Source organism: Muscardinus avellanarius (genome assembly GCF_963383645.1).
Source record: "Muscardinus avellanarius genome assembly, chromosome: X".
Taxonomy (NCBI): Eukaryota; Metazoa; Chordata; class Mammalia; order Rodentia; family Gliridae; genus Muscardinus; species Muscardinus avellanarius.
In genome coordinates this window covers 52,701,521-52,715,462 of record NC_137792.1, presented here as the reverse complement: position 1 = coordinate 52,715,462, position 13,942 = coordinate 52,701,521, and the positions used below count along the sequence as shown (strand labels likewise).

The window sequence follows — 13,942 nt, the reverse complement described above, 5'->3', positions numbered from 1 at the left end:
CCTCCTGTCTCTGCCTCCCAAGCGGGGGGATTACAAGTGTGTGCCACCATGCCTGGCCTCAGAACTCTTTTTTAAAGATCACTAACATCCAAGTATATAACAGTATCCAACAGACAGTTTTTGCATCCTACATAAATTTACAGTATGATTGACCCAGATTATTTTCCCTGCTTCCTTTTCTTTTTCTTTCTTTCTTTTTTTTTTTTTTTTGAAAGGGGCTGTGTTAAATTGCTGAGGCTGGCCTTGAACCCACAATTCTCCTGTCTCAGCTTCCCAAATACTGGGGTTACAGGTGCATGTCACCATGCCCAGCTGACCACTTTCTGCTTTTCTTTTCTTGACTTCCATAATGCCATCCCCTTCTAATTCATTTTCTTTTTTCTCCTTTTAACATTAGTCCTTTTTTTGTTCACTGCTGTCTCCTCCTAGACCTGACCCAAAGTGTCACTTATTTCTGAACTATCCTTTACTGTATATTTAATAAATAAAGTAAAGCTTCAGAATACTGGTAGAAATGTCTTCCCTGTGAGTACCATAGAGGCAGCTTAGTAGACTAAAAGTATTAATATTTATCTCCTAAAAATATTTTGGCAATAATAATAGGCAGAAATGTTTTGTATGCTTGAAGTCTCTGTTATTATCAAAGTACTAATGATAAGCAGACCTCTTCCAAGACACCAGTAAACTCATATTGAAGTAAATTCTTCCGACTGTAGGTATTACTTGAATCCTTCCAACTGTGTGTATCTTTTACAAAATATCAATTGATTCATACTTTCAAACGGGCTAGAGGAGAAGCAGCAAACTTGAAAATTTAGTTGCTTTAGGAAGCCTTGAGTACTTTTTTTTTTTTTTTTTGCAGATCTGGGAATGGAACCCAAGGGCATTCTTTCTCATTTGAAACAGAATCTCACTAAATTGTGGAGGGCCTCACTAAGTAGCTGAGGCTGTCTGTGAATCTCGATCCTCCTGTCTCAGCCTCCAGAATGCTAGGATTACAAGCGTGCGCCACCACGCTCCGCAACATCTTTTCTGCCACCTTTTACCTTCTTCAATCTGTGTTCTAAATTTCTTTTTACTGAAGGTACAGTTCCTTCCCAGCTCTTGGGAAAACCTGACTGAGACAGTAACCATTTCCGAAACTTTATAATTTCAGTGCTCTTCTTATTCCCACTTCTCGATTAAAAATTTAGTTGTCTGAAATCTGAAAATGTGAGGACTTATTTCCTACCACTATACTTCTAGGACAGGCTTTTCTGCCCTTCTCGCCTGCCTTTGCTCTGACTGCTTTGCAAATGTCTCCTCCCCCAACCTCCATAAAGGAATACTTACCAAAGACTGTGCGTGCAGGGACAGACTCTCTATTGAGCCAGAAAGACACTTGTGACAGAATGACAGTCATGATACATGGCAAGTAGGTCTGGATCACAAAGTAGCCAATTTTTCGCTTGAGATGAAAGTGGGTTGTCATGACAACATATTCTCCTGGAGAGAGTAAAATTAGGCAGTATGTAGTCATATAAACATTGTTAAAGCAAGTCGGGCCCTAATTCAGCTCAGGAAGCTCCTTAATATTAGAATTGAGACAAGCCTGCAACTCCCAAGCCCATGTAACCAGAGCACTTTAACAATCATGAAAAAGTATTTCTTGTATAAAAAAAGTATGCTAAAAGCATACCAATACAGCTTTCTCGGAGCAGTTTTGACACAAGTTCATTCAAATCAATGCATGTTCTTATTTAAACAATAATAAGAAATAACAATCTCTTTTTCAGCACTCACTATATGACAGGCACTCATCTAGCACTTTATTAAAATATTTGATCTCCACAATAACTCTCTTAGGTAGATATTGTTGTTATCCTCATTTAATACATCAAAGAAAGATCAAGCAGATTGCATGAGGATACCCAGCTAGTAAGTACTGGCTTCCACATTCAAGGCCAGATAGATTGGCTTCAGAGTTTGTTATTTTACCACTATGCTCTGCTGCTAAAATTGATTTATTTGGTTGGAGCCAAAAGTTTGCATAGCAGAATGTGGGCTGCCCTACATCATCTCACTCCCAAAATAAAAATGCTTCTTTTTTTTTTTTTTTTTTTTTTTTGCTTTTGCTATGTGCCAAACAGCAACAGCCTTATACTTATTACTCCTTGGTTAAATGCAGTCTTCAGTTCACAGGCTTCTGGATATGTCAGCAGCATCATAAAGAAGTGAGCCTTCCATTTTCCTGGAATCACTGTCTTCATGGAATTTCTAGGAAATGATGCTTTTTTGGTTTTCCTCACTGATTACTCCTCCCATTCTCCTTTGCTGATTCCCTTTAGTTTCTAAACACCAGAGGACATCAAGATTCAGAGCTCATATTTGTTTGTATCTCTACCCCAGCCTATGTTTTTCATACCTTTAAATATGATGCTTCCCCATTGTATAGCTTCTCCCTGGTATTACTACTTGTTATGGGTTGAATTGTCTCTCAAAAATGATCTGATTAATTCCTAACTCCTCATACCTCAAAATGTGAGCTTATCTGAAAATATGGTTCTTGAAGATATAACTAATTAACATGAGGCTATACCTGAATAAGATGGGCCCTTAATCTAACCTGAGTGATATTTTTATCGGAGAAAAGAGACACAGAGGCAGAGACTGGAATGTATACACCCACAAGTCAAGGAGTGGAATGTATACACCCACAAGTCAAGGAGAACTAAAGATTGCTGTGCATCAGCAGAAGCTGGGGATAGGCATGGGACACATTCTCCCTTAGGGTCTCCATAAAGAAATTTAAATTCTATCTTTCTTCTAATAAAGTCCCTTCACTTGTTTACCATCTCTCAAAGAGTACAAGCTCAATCTCCCCAAATTGCCCTTAAAGATCCATGAAATCTGACCACTGTGGTATTTCTCTTGCCAGAGCTTTTTATTTTTTCACCTCTCTTCCTCCACCCTTTGGTTTTGGCAGGTGTCCCAAGCGAGGTGCTTTCCACTTTCTTCACCTACCCACTCCCTTGCGCCTAAGCCTAGGAAGCACCATCTGGTTAGAAAAGTCTCGGCACACATTTTGTATTTTGTGTGTTTTCACATTTTAGCTTGTTATGTGGGCACAGAAAAAATACACACAGGCTTATTTTTAATTTAGAAATGAATCTCATACAAACTACGGCACACAACTTTGGACTTCCTCTTCTCTTTCTTTCTACTTCTTTTTCAATCTCTCTCTCTCTCTCTCTCTCTCTCTCTCTCTCTCTCTCTCTCTCTCTCTCTTGTTTGTGTCCATCTTTAGACCTCTTTCATTTTCTTTCCTACCACTCTCTCTCCACCATGAGAAACATTTAGGATTTCTTTTTCCTGAGAGTTGGGCTTTAATTAGCTTGGGCAATTTTTCCTCTTCCCATCTTAGTCTGGTACTCCTGAATACCTATATATTGATCCTATCTCTAATCATGTGAAATATATTAAATATAAGTATCATTTGTAAACTGGCTATATTCTGTGGATGTGAAAGGAAAAGCTTATTGAATTAACCACTTGTTTTGAATAACAGTATATTTTCTTCAATCCTCTCCATCCCCTTCTCATGTTCTCCTTCTTTCCTTCTTTTCTTTCTCTCTTTCTCTCTTCTTTCTTCTTTTCTTTTTTCCTTTCGTCTTGCTGTCTTTTTAGTGAGATCTGAAACCTTTTAACAGGTTGGAGGGATTTCCTGTTTCTGCCTTTTTATTGCATACTATATGGGTCCAGTAGAAACTCATCAAAAGAACAATGAAAAGCCACTTTTTCATATTCGCACTCTATAATGTTTTGTGGGTGAAAACTACAAGTGGACCTTTAGAAAGGTTAGCAAATTAATTCATTCTATCAGTTAACTGCATAGTTTTCTAATGCAACTCTGATAGTTTGTATCTCTCCACAACTTCACTGTTAAAGTGAGAAATGAGCTTTAATCAGACTGGAAGATTCTTCCAACTTCACTCATCCTGTTTCTGCCCTTGTGTCCCAGCTTATTAAGCTTATTAAGTACCATCTGTGTTTTGTGTGAAACATTCAAGGGTACAATATAAAAAAGAATGCATATGTATTCACAAATTAGTTATTATCTATGGATCAGAGATGCAGAATAGTTTAGCGAATTAATGCTTTGCATAACTGAATATATTTTCCTAAAATGAACTGTTGTATTCCTTACTGTCTTGTCTTTATTGCTGTCTCTCTGTATGTTTCTTATTATGAAGGATGACCCTTTAAGTAGTTTGGGGAATTTTCCCCTGCCTTTGCATCCCAGTCTATTAAGCTCCATCTGTGCTAGTATGAAATATTTGAAGATATAGTGTAAAACACCTTCTCTACTTAGTTTCTAAGGTTGTGAAACACACAGAGGAATAACTCATTATACAAAGTAAGTGAATACATTTTCTTAAATCCATCTTTGGTACTTTTCCATCTCTCTATCTCTATTCCTTGTATTTCATGGAGCCTTCTATATTTCTTTTACTTTCATCTCTCAGATTTCTCCTTGTGTCTTTTTCAGTCTCTCTTGTTTTTTGCTCTCTTTCTTATCCATGCATGGTATTCATCTAGAGACAGCATATACAGTAATAATAATAATAATAATAATAATAATAATAATAATGTCAATTTTAGCAAGTGATCACATTTCTAGGAAAGAAGAAAAAACAGGATCATGCATCTAAATTCTCCTCCCAAAAATGAATGCAATAATTTACCACGTGAGGAAAAATGAAATCAGTCCTGAAAGTAGGCAATTGTGTCAACAACTAGCCACAGATTTTGAAGTATTTAATTTACTTGTTAATACATATTTGAGTCTGAAGCAAAGAACAGAAGTTGACTGCTTGCAAGTACTTCATACTGAGGACTGATAGCATTTGAAAAGAAAGCCAGTCACACCAAACAGAACATCTGTATATTGGAGGTCTTTCTCTGGCTGAGCTTCCCATTCATATGCTGGACCTTGTATGGAGAAACATATCAAAATTCAGTAGGAAATGTTCATAATTTTTAGTAACCATGAAAACAGTATTCATATATGGTAAGGTGTGGTTTCTAAATAAAAAAGTGTTAGTGTGTGTAGAAAAAATTCTCCCATCCAGGACTTCCCGGGAAGATGGCGACCAAGAAAAGCGGGGCTTAAGAGCCCCGCTAACAACCAATCTCCATTACCACAAAATCAGCGCCTTTCATAGCCAGAAAACACCATCACCAGAGAAACAAAAAAATCACCAGGCTCCAGAGAGAAAGCTGACTGAGAACAGAGCTCAGAGCCACAGAGGAGATACACCGGCCTCAAGCCTGAGGACGGGGCAGCAGCGCCATACTGCCGGGGGCAGCGGCAAATTCACCGGATGGCTACAGCAAGCCGAGGTGAGCCGCTGCGGAACAGCTAGGCGGGATTTCTCACCGCAGGTAAAATCTAAAGCTCCCAGTGGCTGAGCTCAGCACACGCCACAGGGATTCAGGGTGGAAATCAAAACCAAGAAGAAATATGCCAGCATCACGGACGAGGGCATAGCAGCGGCGCCATATTGCCACCGGCCGCAGCAGCAGAGAATTCACCGAATCCAGTACAGCTACATCTGCGTACTCGAGAACAGTGAGTCAAATTGCGGGCCACAGAGGAGAAATCCCAGTACTGTACTCCCTGGGACTTGACCCAGTGGGGGAGTGGCGGTAGCAGAGATATTACACCATAGGAGAACTTGCAACCTGGCACCCCCCACAGTCTAAAGCAGCCTCTATCGACTCTCTGGGTCGGAGACTCTGTGATACAACCCAGTAAAGGAGTAGTGGGGTCTGAGATACTACTGACTCGAGATCCAGAACACCTTAAGTGAAGTCATAGTGACCCAAGGGAAGAACCCAGAGAAGGCACAAACTTCCGAAATCATGGGAAAGAGGAATAATACTGGAGCAATAAATGCCCACAACCCCACAACATCAGAACCTGATAAAACAGAAAATCAGAGATTTCTAGAAGATCAAATCAGGAAAATAACTGTAGAAATAATAGAGGTGCTTCGAAAAGAACTCAGAGAGAGCCAAAAAGAGATAAAGGATGCAATTAATGAAGTAAAGGCCTCAATTCAAAGCACAAACAACCGATTAGACCACATGGAGAACAGAATCTCGCTCTTAGAAGATGATCATTCCAAAAATGAACGCATAGTTTCTAATCTAGAAAAAAATATCCGACAGCAGGAATCTGATATTGAAGAAATATGGGCCCATTTTAAGAGAGCTAACCTAAGAATAATTGGAATAGAGGAGGGAAAAGAAAGTGAAACCAAAGGGATCAACAATCTCTTCAAGGAAGTAATAGCAGAAAATTTTCCAAACATAGAGCAAGAGGTCGATACACAGGTCCAGGAAACTTATAGAACTACCTTTAGACAGGATCGGAGAAGAGGATCCCCACGCCACATAATTGTCAAAATGACCAATGTGGAAGCCAAGCAGAGAATCTTAAAGGCAACAAAAACAAAGGGCCAAGTGACATTCAGAGGCAAACCAATTAGAATTACTCCAGACTTCCCAAACCAAGTCATGAGAGCCAGAAGGGCTTGGAGTAACATATTCCAAACTCTGAAAGAAAACAACTTCCAGCCAGAAATTTCCTACCCAGCAAAACTTTCTATCAAATTAGATGGAGAAATAAGAAGCTTCCATGACAAACAGAAACTGAAGGAATTTATGTCTTCAAAACCAGCACTAGAGAAAATACTCAAAGAGATTAACTACAAAGAAGAAATAGGTGACACACACCAGAACCAGAGAAACAAGAGTTTCCATCCAACAGTCAACTAAGATTGGTTATCTGTGGAGATTCATTACTTATGTTAGTCTTTTACCTATCTCTAAATGGTATTGTTTGTCTTTATTGTTGTTAATTTTTAGGATTTCTAGTTGGAATATTAATATACCTTCAGATATCGCATTTGGAAATATTTTATCCCATTCTATTAGTAACTGTTAACTCTGTTTACATTGTCTTTGGATATACAATATTTTTTTATTTTTTTTAGCGAGTTTGTATACTCTTCTGTTGCCTGTGCCATTGAAATCATATCCAAGAAATCACTGCCAATTTCAATGTTGTGAAGTTTTATGACCCAGATTTTCTCCTAAAAGTTTATAGTCTTAAGATTTATATTTAGGTCTTTTATCTATTTTGAGTTAATATTTGTATATGGGATTAGGTAAGGGTCCAACTTTATTCTTTTCCATGTAATTAGTATGTTTCAACAATATTTAGTTAAAAGATTATTATTTCTACCACCAAATGTTCGTGGAAATCTTGTCAAAAATAACTTGACAATATAGGGAAGAATTTAGCTCTAGGCTTTTATTTAACTCCAAGGGATTATATATCCGCCTTTAGAATAGTACTACACTGTTTCAATTATTGTAGCTTTATATGGTTTGAAATCAGAAAATATATATCTTCTAGCTTTGTTCTTTTTCAAGATCGTTTTGGGTATCTAGAGTCCATATTCCATATTAGGATAGATTTTTTTTCTGAAAAATAAATATATAAATATATGAGAGTTTCACCTAAAAAAATAGAAAAAATATTCTCTGGTAAGAAAGAAAGTAAAAAGAAATATTGAAATGTTATCTTTAAGTCATCAAAAGCTTGGTATCAGACAAATGAAACTGTTATGTGAGATTATCATCTTTAATTTAGGATAAATTGCTATAATACTAGATGTCAACCACTAAGCCAAGCATGGGAGGGAGGGATGGGGAGAGAATAGGGTAGGGATCGGGTGGGGGCTGACTGGGCGATGTGTGCATGTATGTCTACAAAAGTTTGTATCCCACTACGATGTATGAATACAGTGCACCAATAAAAAAAAAAATTCTCCCATCCATATCTGTTCCTAAACTACCCAACTTATTTCTCCTTCCTCTAGGTAATTATGGTTATAGTCTCTTGTATATAGAAATGGTATATATGTGTAGATATTATATATATGCAATATAACTTACTATATATACATATATGATATATATCATATATACTGGTTTCATAACTAATTTGAAAATATTTATCTACATTAATTAAAATGAGGTGATACAGATACATAATAGAAACAACCATGAAGGAAAATAAACAAATTTGGCTGGGGGTATAGCTCAGTGGTATAATGCTTGCTTAACTTGCCCTGGATTTTCCAAGAAAGAAAGAAAGAAAGAAAGAAAGAAAGAAAGAAAGAAAGAAAGAAAGAAAGATGTACCTATATATGCATATATCTATGTGTGTGCTTAATATCTGATAAATGAAGCACCTTAAATCAATGAGGAAAAACTAGATTATTCACTGGTGGATAATGATACAATAGGTGATCTGATCTCATAGTATAAGCCAAAACAAATTCCAGATGTATTTAAAATGTAAATTTAAAAAATTTAAACAACAAGCTCTTCCTGTTAATTGTTCAATAGAGCATACCCATTTGTCTCCTCTTCCTCTTAAGACTCCACAAATGACCAATGAAGACATTAGAAAGCCCACTCAGACATAAAAAGCCAACAGGAGAGGCATCAGTGAGTCAAAGAGCTCACCCAAGCTGTGGAATGCATAGAGTACCCATGGAGGATGCTGGCAGGCTGGCCACCTCAGCCAGAGTGTGAAGGTGATGAAGCACTGCTGACTGGGGGAGACAATGTTTGCAGTGTCCAGACAAGTCCTAGACCTGGAGGATGCAGGGTCAATAAAAGGGTGGCTCAAGAATAGAAGGGACAATAACTGAGTGAATGTTCATATAACAGTTACTTTTCCTACTTCCACAGTCACAATAACTATAGCAGGATGTTCACTCTCCAGCTAAAAGAAAGGATCTCCCTATAGAGAACTAGGGTAGTTTAAATGGATGGTGGGTCCTGAAGGTGGAGGTCTACCTTCCCCTTGAGGACTTCTGCAGAAACCTTATCCCAGTGACAAAATCATCTGACAAGAAAACATAATTCCATCTGCAACTTCATCTTTCCTTGCCATGTAACCTAACATGTTCACAGGTTCTCAAAGTAGGATGTTCACATCTTTGGAGGGCCATTATTATGCCTAGCACAAGAACTAAATGCATAGTTTAATCTGGTTTGAGAGCGGAAAGTCCTGTCTTAGCTCATAAACAAGGAGAGAAAGAAAGAAATGAGGCTATGTGGCAGAATGAGCCTGGTGGGGGAGAGGAGAGGTAGGGAATAATTATGTTAAGAATTCATGTACTTCACAGTAAGAAATAGCAGTATCAACATAATATTTATAACTATGGAGGGAACAACCAGAAGTGGTTAAGTGATTTAATCTGTGTGAGCCATGACTTCCTCATCTGTAAACCTGGAATGATAATACTGCCCACTTCAGAGTGATGTTAAAGGACAAAATGAGTCAATACATTTCCTCAGGGCATTGCTTGGCACATATTATATGCTTGAAATTGATCATTATTAATTTCTCACCTTGCTTAAGTATTAATTTGATCATCAGTAAAAAAAAATGATAATATTGCATTGCATTCATTTGCTAGTGCTGCCATAACAAAGTACCCCAAATTTATTCCCTCGCAGTTCTGGAGGTTGGAATTCTGAAATCAAAGTGTAAAATCAAGGGCCAGGCTCTGTCGAAATCCTGTAAGTGAATCCTTCCTGATCTCTCACTAGTTTCAAGTTTTTTCTTGCTAGCAATCTGGCATTTCTTGGCTTGTAGAAACATCCACACTATCACTGCCTTCACATTCGCATAGTGTTCTGTGTATGTGTGATTGGGTCCAAATTCTCCTTTTCATAAGGACACCAATCATATTAGATTAGTGACCCGCCTTACTGCAGAATGACCTCATCTTAACTAATTACATCTGCAGTGACGCTAGTTCCAAATAAGGTCACATTCTGAGGTATTGGGGTTAACACTTCAACACATCTCTTTGGGCAACATAATTCAATACATAATACCCATATTGCTGAAGAGAAAACTGGAATGCTTATACACTGATAATAGGAGTGTGAACTGTTTAACCTTTCCGAAAAGCAGTTTGTCAATATATATTAAAAATTTTAAAATGTGTCTGCTTTCTGAAATAGCAATCTCAATTTTCTGTTTGTAACCTAGGCAGATAATTACACAGGAGAAAAATGCTATATGAAAAATGAGGGTGTTCAAAGTATTGTTTACAGCACTGAAACACAGAACATAATAGTAGATAAGTGGTTAAAAAGATTATGGTCCATTTACATGAGGACATTAAAGGTGAAGATATTATTTTGCTGAGGATCACAATGAAATTTTTACTGCTGACAACACATATCACATGGTTGTTAAGAATTTTCTAGTCCTGAAGGAGGCTATTTTAATATTTATTTAAAGTAACCAAAGCAAGTAATAATAAAGATGTGTTCATTCTAATTGTTAACATATTGTTACCAAATTTTGTGTAGTTGTGTACATCTGGTGACATGAAAATATGCTCATAATATAAAATTAAGTTGCAACAGCATATAAACAATATCAATGGTATAGCTCCATTTATATAAATATATTTATGTATATATACACAAAAATGCAAAGGGAATGTTCTTAAATATCAGAATGTACCACAATGAGTAAAAGTATCAAATTATTCTAATAAGATTTTTCTATATAGTTGAATAATAAAGTGCAGTCATTCCTCTGTATTCCTGAATGATTGATTTCAGGACCCCATGTTGATACCAAAATCCATGGCTATTCAGGTTCCTTGTATAAAATTGCATGGTATTTGCATAGAACCTATGAATAACTTCCCCTATACTTTATCTCTAGATAATTTTAATATCTGATATAATGAATGGAAATGCTATGTAAGTAGTTGTCATACTATATTGTTTACAGAACACAAGAAAAATGTCTGTACATTTTCAGTTCACATGTAGTTTTAAAAAATGTTTGGTTGCATAAGTGAATACAGAATCCATTTCAAATGGTGCCTTTTTCAGGCCCCCTCCTTGGTCCTGAGCTGGAGGAGAACAGGGGATAGACAACATGACATGATATAGCATCTTGAGATAACAGTATACATCCAGATAATAAAACAAAAGTAGCCTACTTCATTTATAACTATGGAGTCACCAGAGGCAAGTGTTGCTTGAAAATTAATGTAGAAAGTCCCTATTTTTCACAGCAAAAATATTATGTGATAAGTGAGACCCATAATATACTACAGTTTTTCCAAATATTTTAAGGATAGTTGGAAATGGAAAAAATATATAAGTCTACAGAACAAGTCTCCCATTATATTTGTTAATATGCTAGAAATGGTTATTTAGAAAACCAGGCAGATTTTGCCAAATAAAAAAAATTATAAGGTGGCTGATCCACTTAGGAAAATATTCCATGACTGACTGACTGTTCCCTGGACCTGCTGGCTGGGTGCCTGACCTCTGCTGGGATTAACTTGCAACCTCAGCATTGGCTGAGTTAAGCAAGTGTCTTAATGAAACCTTCAGGATCAAATCTCAGCCCTCCCACCATCATGGCTTTTCTTCTCTACTCCTTTGACCTTCTGCCCAATTATCCAAAAGACAGCCAGGCATTGTGGGTAAGAGGTACTTAAGGGCCAATCTGCCTGTATTTAGATATTCACTCTGCTATTACATTACTATTACACAAGAGAAAACCCCAAACTTCTATATGCCTTAGCTTCTTCATTATAATAGAACATTTGTCTCACCATTATTTTGAAGAATAAGTTATAAGCACTTAGAATAATGGTACAAGTTGTACAAATATTTGTTAAGCAAAATAACACAAATACCTGTACTGGATCGGATTATCTCTGTCCCAACAACATGGCCCAGCAGGTCATACTGATTCAGGCGTGAGCCATCCTGTGCCACTTCCACTGATTTGTTTTTTCCAAGAGTCCAAGAATAAATTACTTCAGCCGTTGTATAGGCATCTAAGGCAGAGAACGATCAAGAAAAAGAAATTGAAGAAAAAGTAACTGATTATCTTTGATACTAATTTTTTGTGTGTTTGTGCATGTGGTGCTGGGGATTGAACCCAGGAGCATTTTACTTCTGAGCTACATCCCCAGCCCGATGTTTTATTCTTTATTTTGAAACAGCGTCTCACTAAGTTGTGGAGGGCCTCACTAAGTAGCTGAGGCTGGACACAAACCCGGATCCTTCAGTCTCAGCCTCCAAAGTACTGAGATTACAAGTGTGTGCCACCATGACTGGCTTGATACGAAATTTCTACGAGATTTAAATATAAGTTTCATCCTCAAAGAGTTCTGTGCATGTGTTTGTTCTGTCTTTAACTGAAGTAATGTATTCATCCACCCATCTAATAAACACTCTTTGAATAATTACTGTAGAATATTCCACATATATAGGAATTAACTCAAATTTCTCTTCCTTCAAATACTTGTACTTCAAAGACTTCCAATATCTTTTTTTTTCTTTTAGAGGGTAGAGTCTTAGGGGTAGGGAGAGGAATGAATCAAATGTTACCACATGTAGATGTCAAACACAAATGCCTTCAGGAGCCAAAAGGTACCTCACATGGGAGAATCAGGCTAGTTCTAAGAAAAATAATCTTCCACCAGAAAAGTAATAAAATTTTATTTAATTATGAGTTGAACATAGGGGATGAAGCACAAATTCATATTAGTGGTGGTAAATTAAAAGATACAAATCCAGATTAGAAATAGCAATAATTAATTATTACAATTTTGTTTCATAACTTATTTATTACCAGTTTGATGTACAAACCAGAAACCTGACATCTTTTCTTCAGTACCATGGTATTAATGTTAGGCGTTATATTTGGAATTCCAATGTCAAGTGCCAAATTCTGTACAGTTTAAAGGGGTGTGGGTAAGCAAAAATTAGATGAAGTTACTTAGTTGTAGTCAGTTTCTTAAAGGAATGAGTTGATTCCTTTCTGGACATAATTTTACTATTCACACAGTAGATTTTATTTTTGAGGTGAGGAACTTCTGCTAATTCAACTTGCCCGAGGCTCATAAAGGGAAACTAATCACCATGCTATTCACCCCTTTCCTCCAAGTTTTGAGCTTTCTGTTGTTCAGGTTAGCGAAGGGGAATGCCTCTAGTTCATGGTGGCCACTATTATGTACATATTATGCTCTATTTAAACATTATGGCACAAAGCAAATAATTTCTTGGAAATATGCTAGTGAAAAAATGAGTCCCTGCAGAACAATGTAACACTGGATATACATTTCATAACAAGCCTGACGTTAACATCTACTTAGGTGTCTTTGTTAGGTCAGAGGTGCATGGGGCCCTGATGGGTTCCACAACTATAGCTACATGGTTCTCCCAAGCATGGCTGCACCATGATAACTCAGGGTAGTCTGACCCAGTCTAAGAAGCAGTTACCAATAATAAGAAAATAGTCAGAAGGGGGTAATATTCCAACCCTGACCACCAAGGCCAGCCCTCATTACCCGTGAGCAACTGAGTCTAGCTGTTCCCAGGACCAGGCACTACTCCCTCTCTTGATCTCTCAGATATAAAAAGTTTCTTGTTTCCCCCTAGTGCTGCTGCTCTCCTGCCAGAGACAGCCCGGCAGCTAACCTCACCTACAATAAACATTCCCTAAATGGAGCAACCACTGGAGCCTTTTGTCTCTTGGGTTGTGCCAATCATCTTATAGTCCTAAATGTGACTTGTTATATATTGTAGGACTTTTCTCAATGTAACTAAGTAAACTATTTCTTGATTTTTTTGTGGGTCTGGGATGGAACCCAGGGGCATTTGACCTCTGAGCTACAGCCCCTGCCCTATTTTTTTTTTTTATTCTTTATTTTGAAACCGGGTCTCACTAAGTAGCTGAGGCTGTCTGCGTATCGCGATCCTCCGGTCTCAGCCTCCTAAATGCTGGGATTACAAGCATGCGCCACCACATCTGGCTCCTATT

General features: G+C 37.4%; 1 protein-coding gene across 1 annotated transcript in view; it reads right to left on the bottom strand.

Moving 5' to 3' along the window:
- The window catches only part of GABRA3 (gamma-aminobutyric acid type A receptor subunit alpha3), a gene marked incomplete at its 3' end in the record, with an annotated part of 241,370 nt that overhangs the window by 20,104 nt on the left and 207,324 nt on the right, over positions 1–13,942 (bottom strand). The window contains exons 7-8 of the mRNA XM_080719144.1: positions 11,808–11,951; positions 1,333–1,485 (exon numbers count right to left, since the gene is read on the bottom strand). Coding sequence (XP_080575270.1) covers positions 1,333–1,485; positions 11,808–11,951 — 297 coding nt within the window. The remainder of the gene's footprint in view (positions 1–1,332; positions 1,486–11,807; positions 11,952–13,942) is intronic.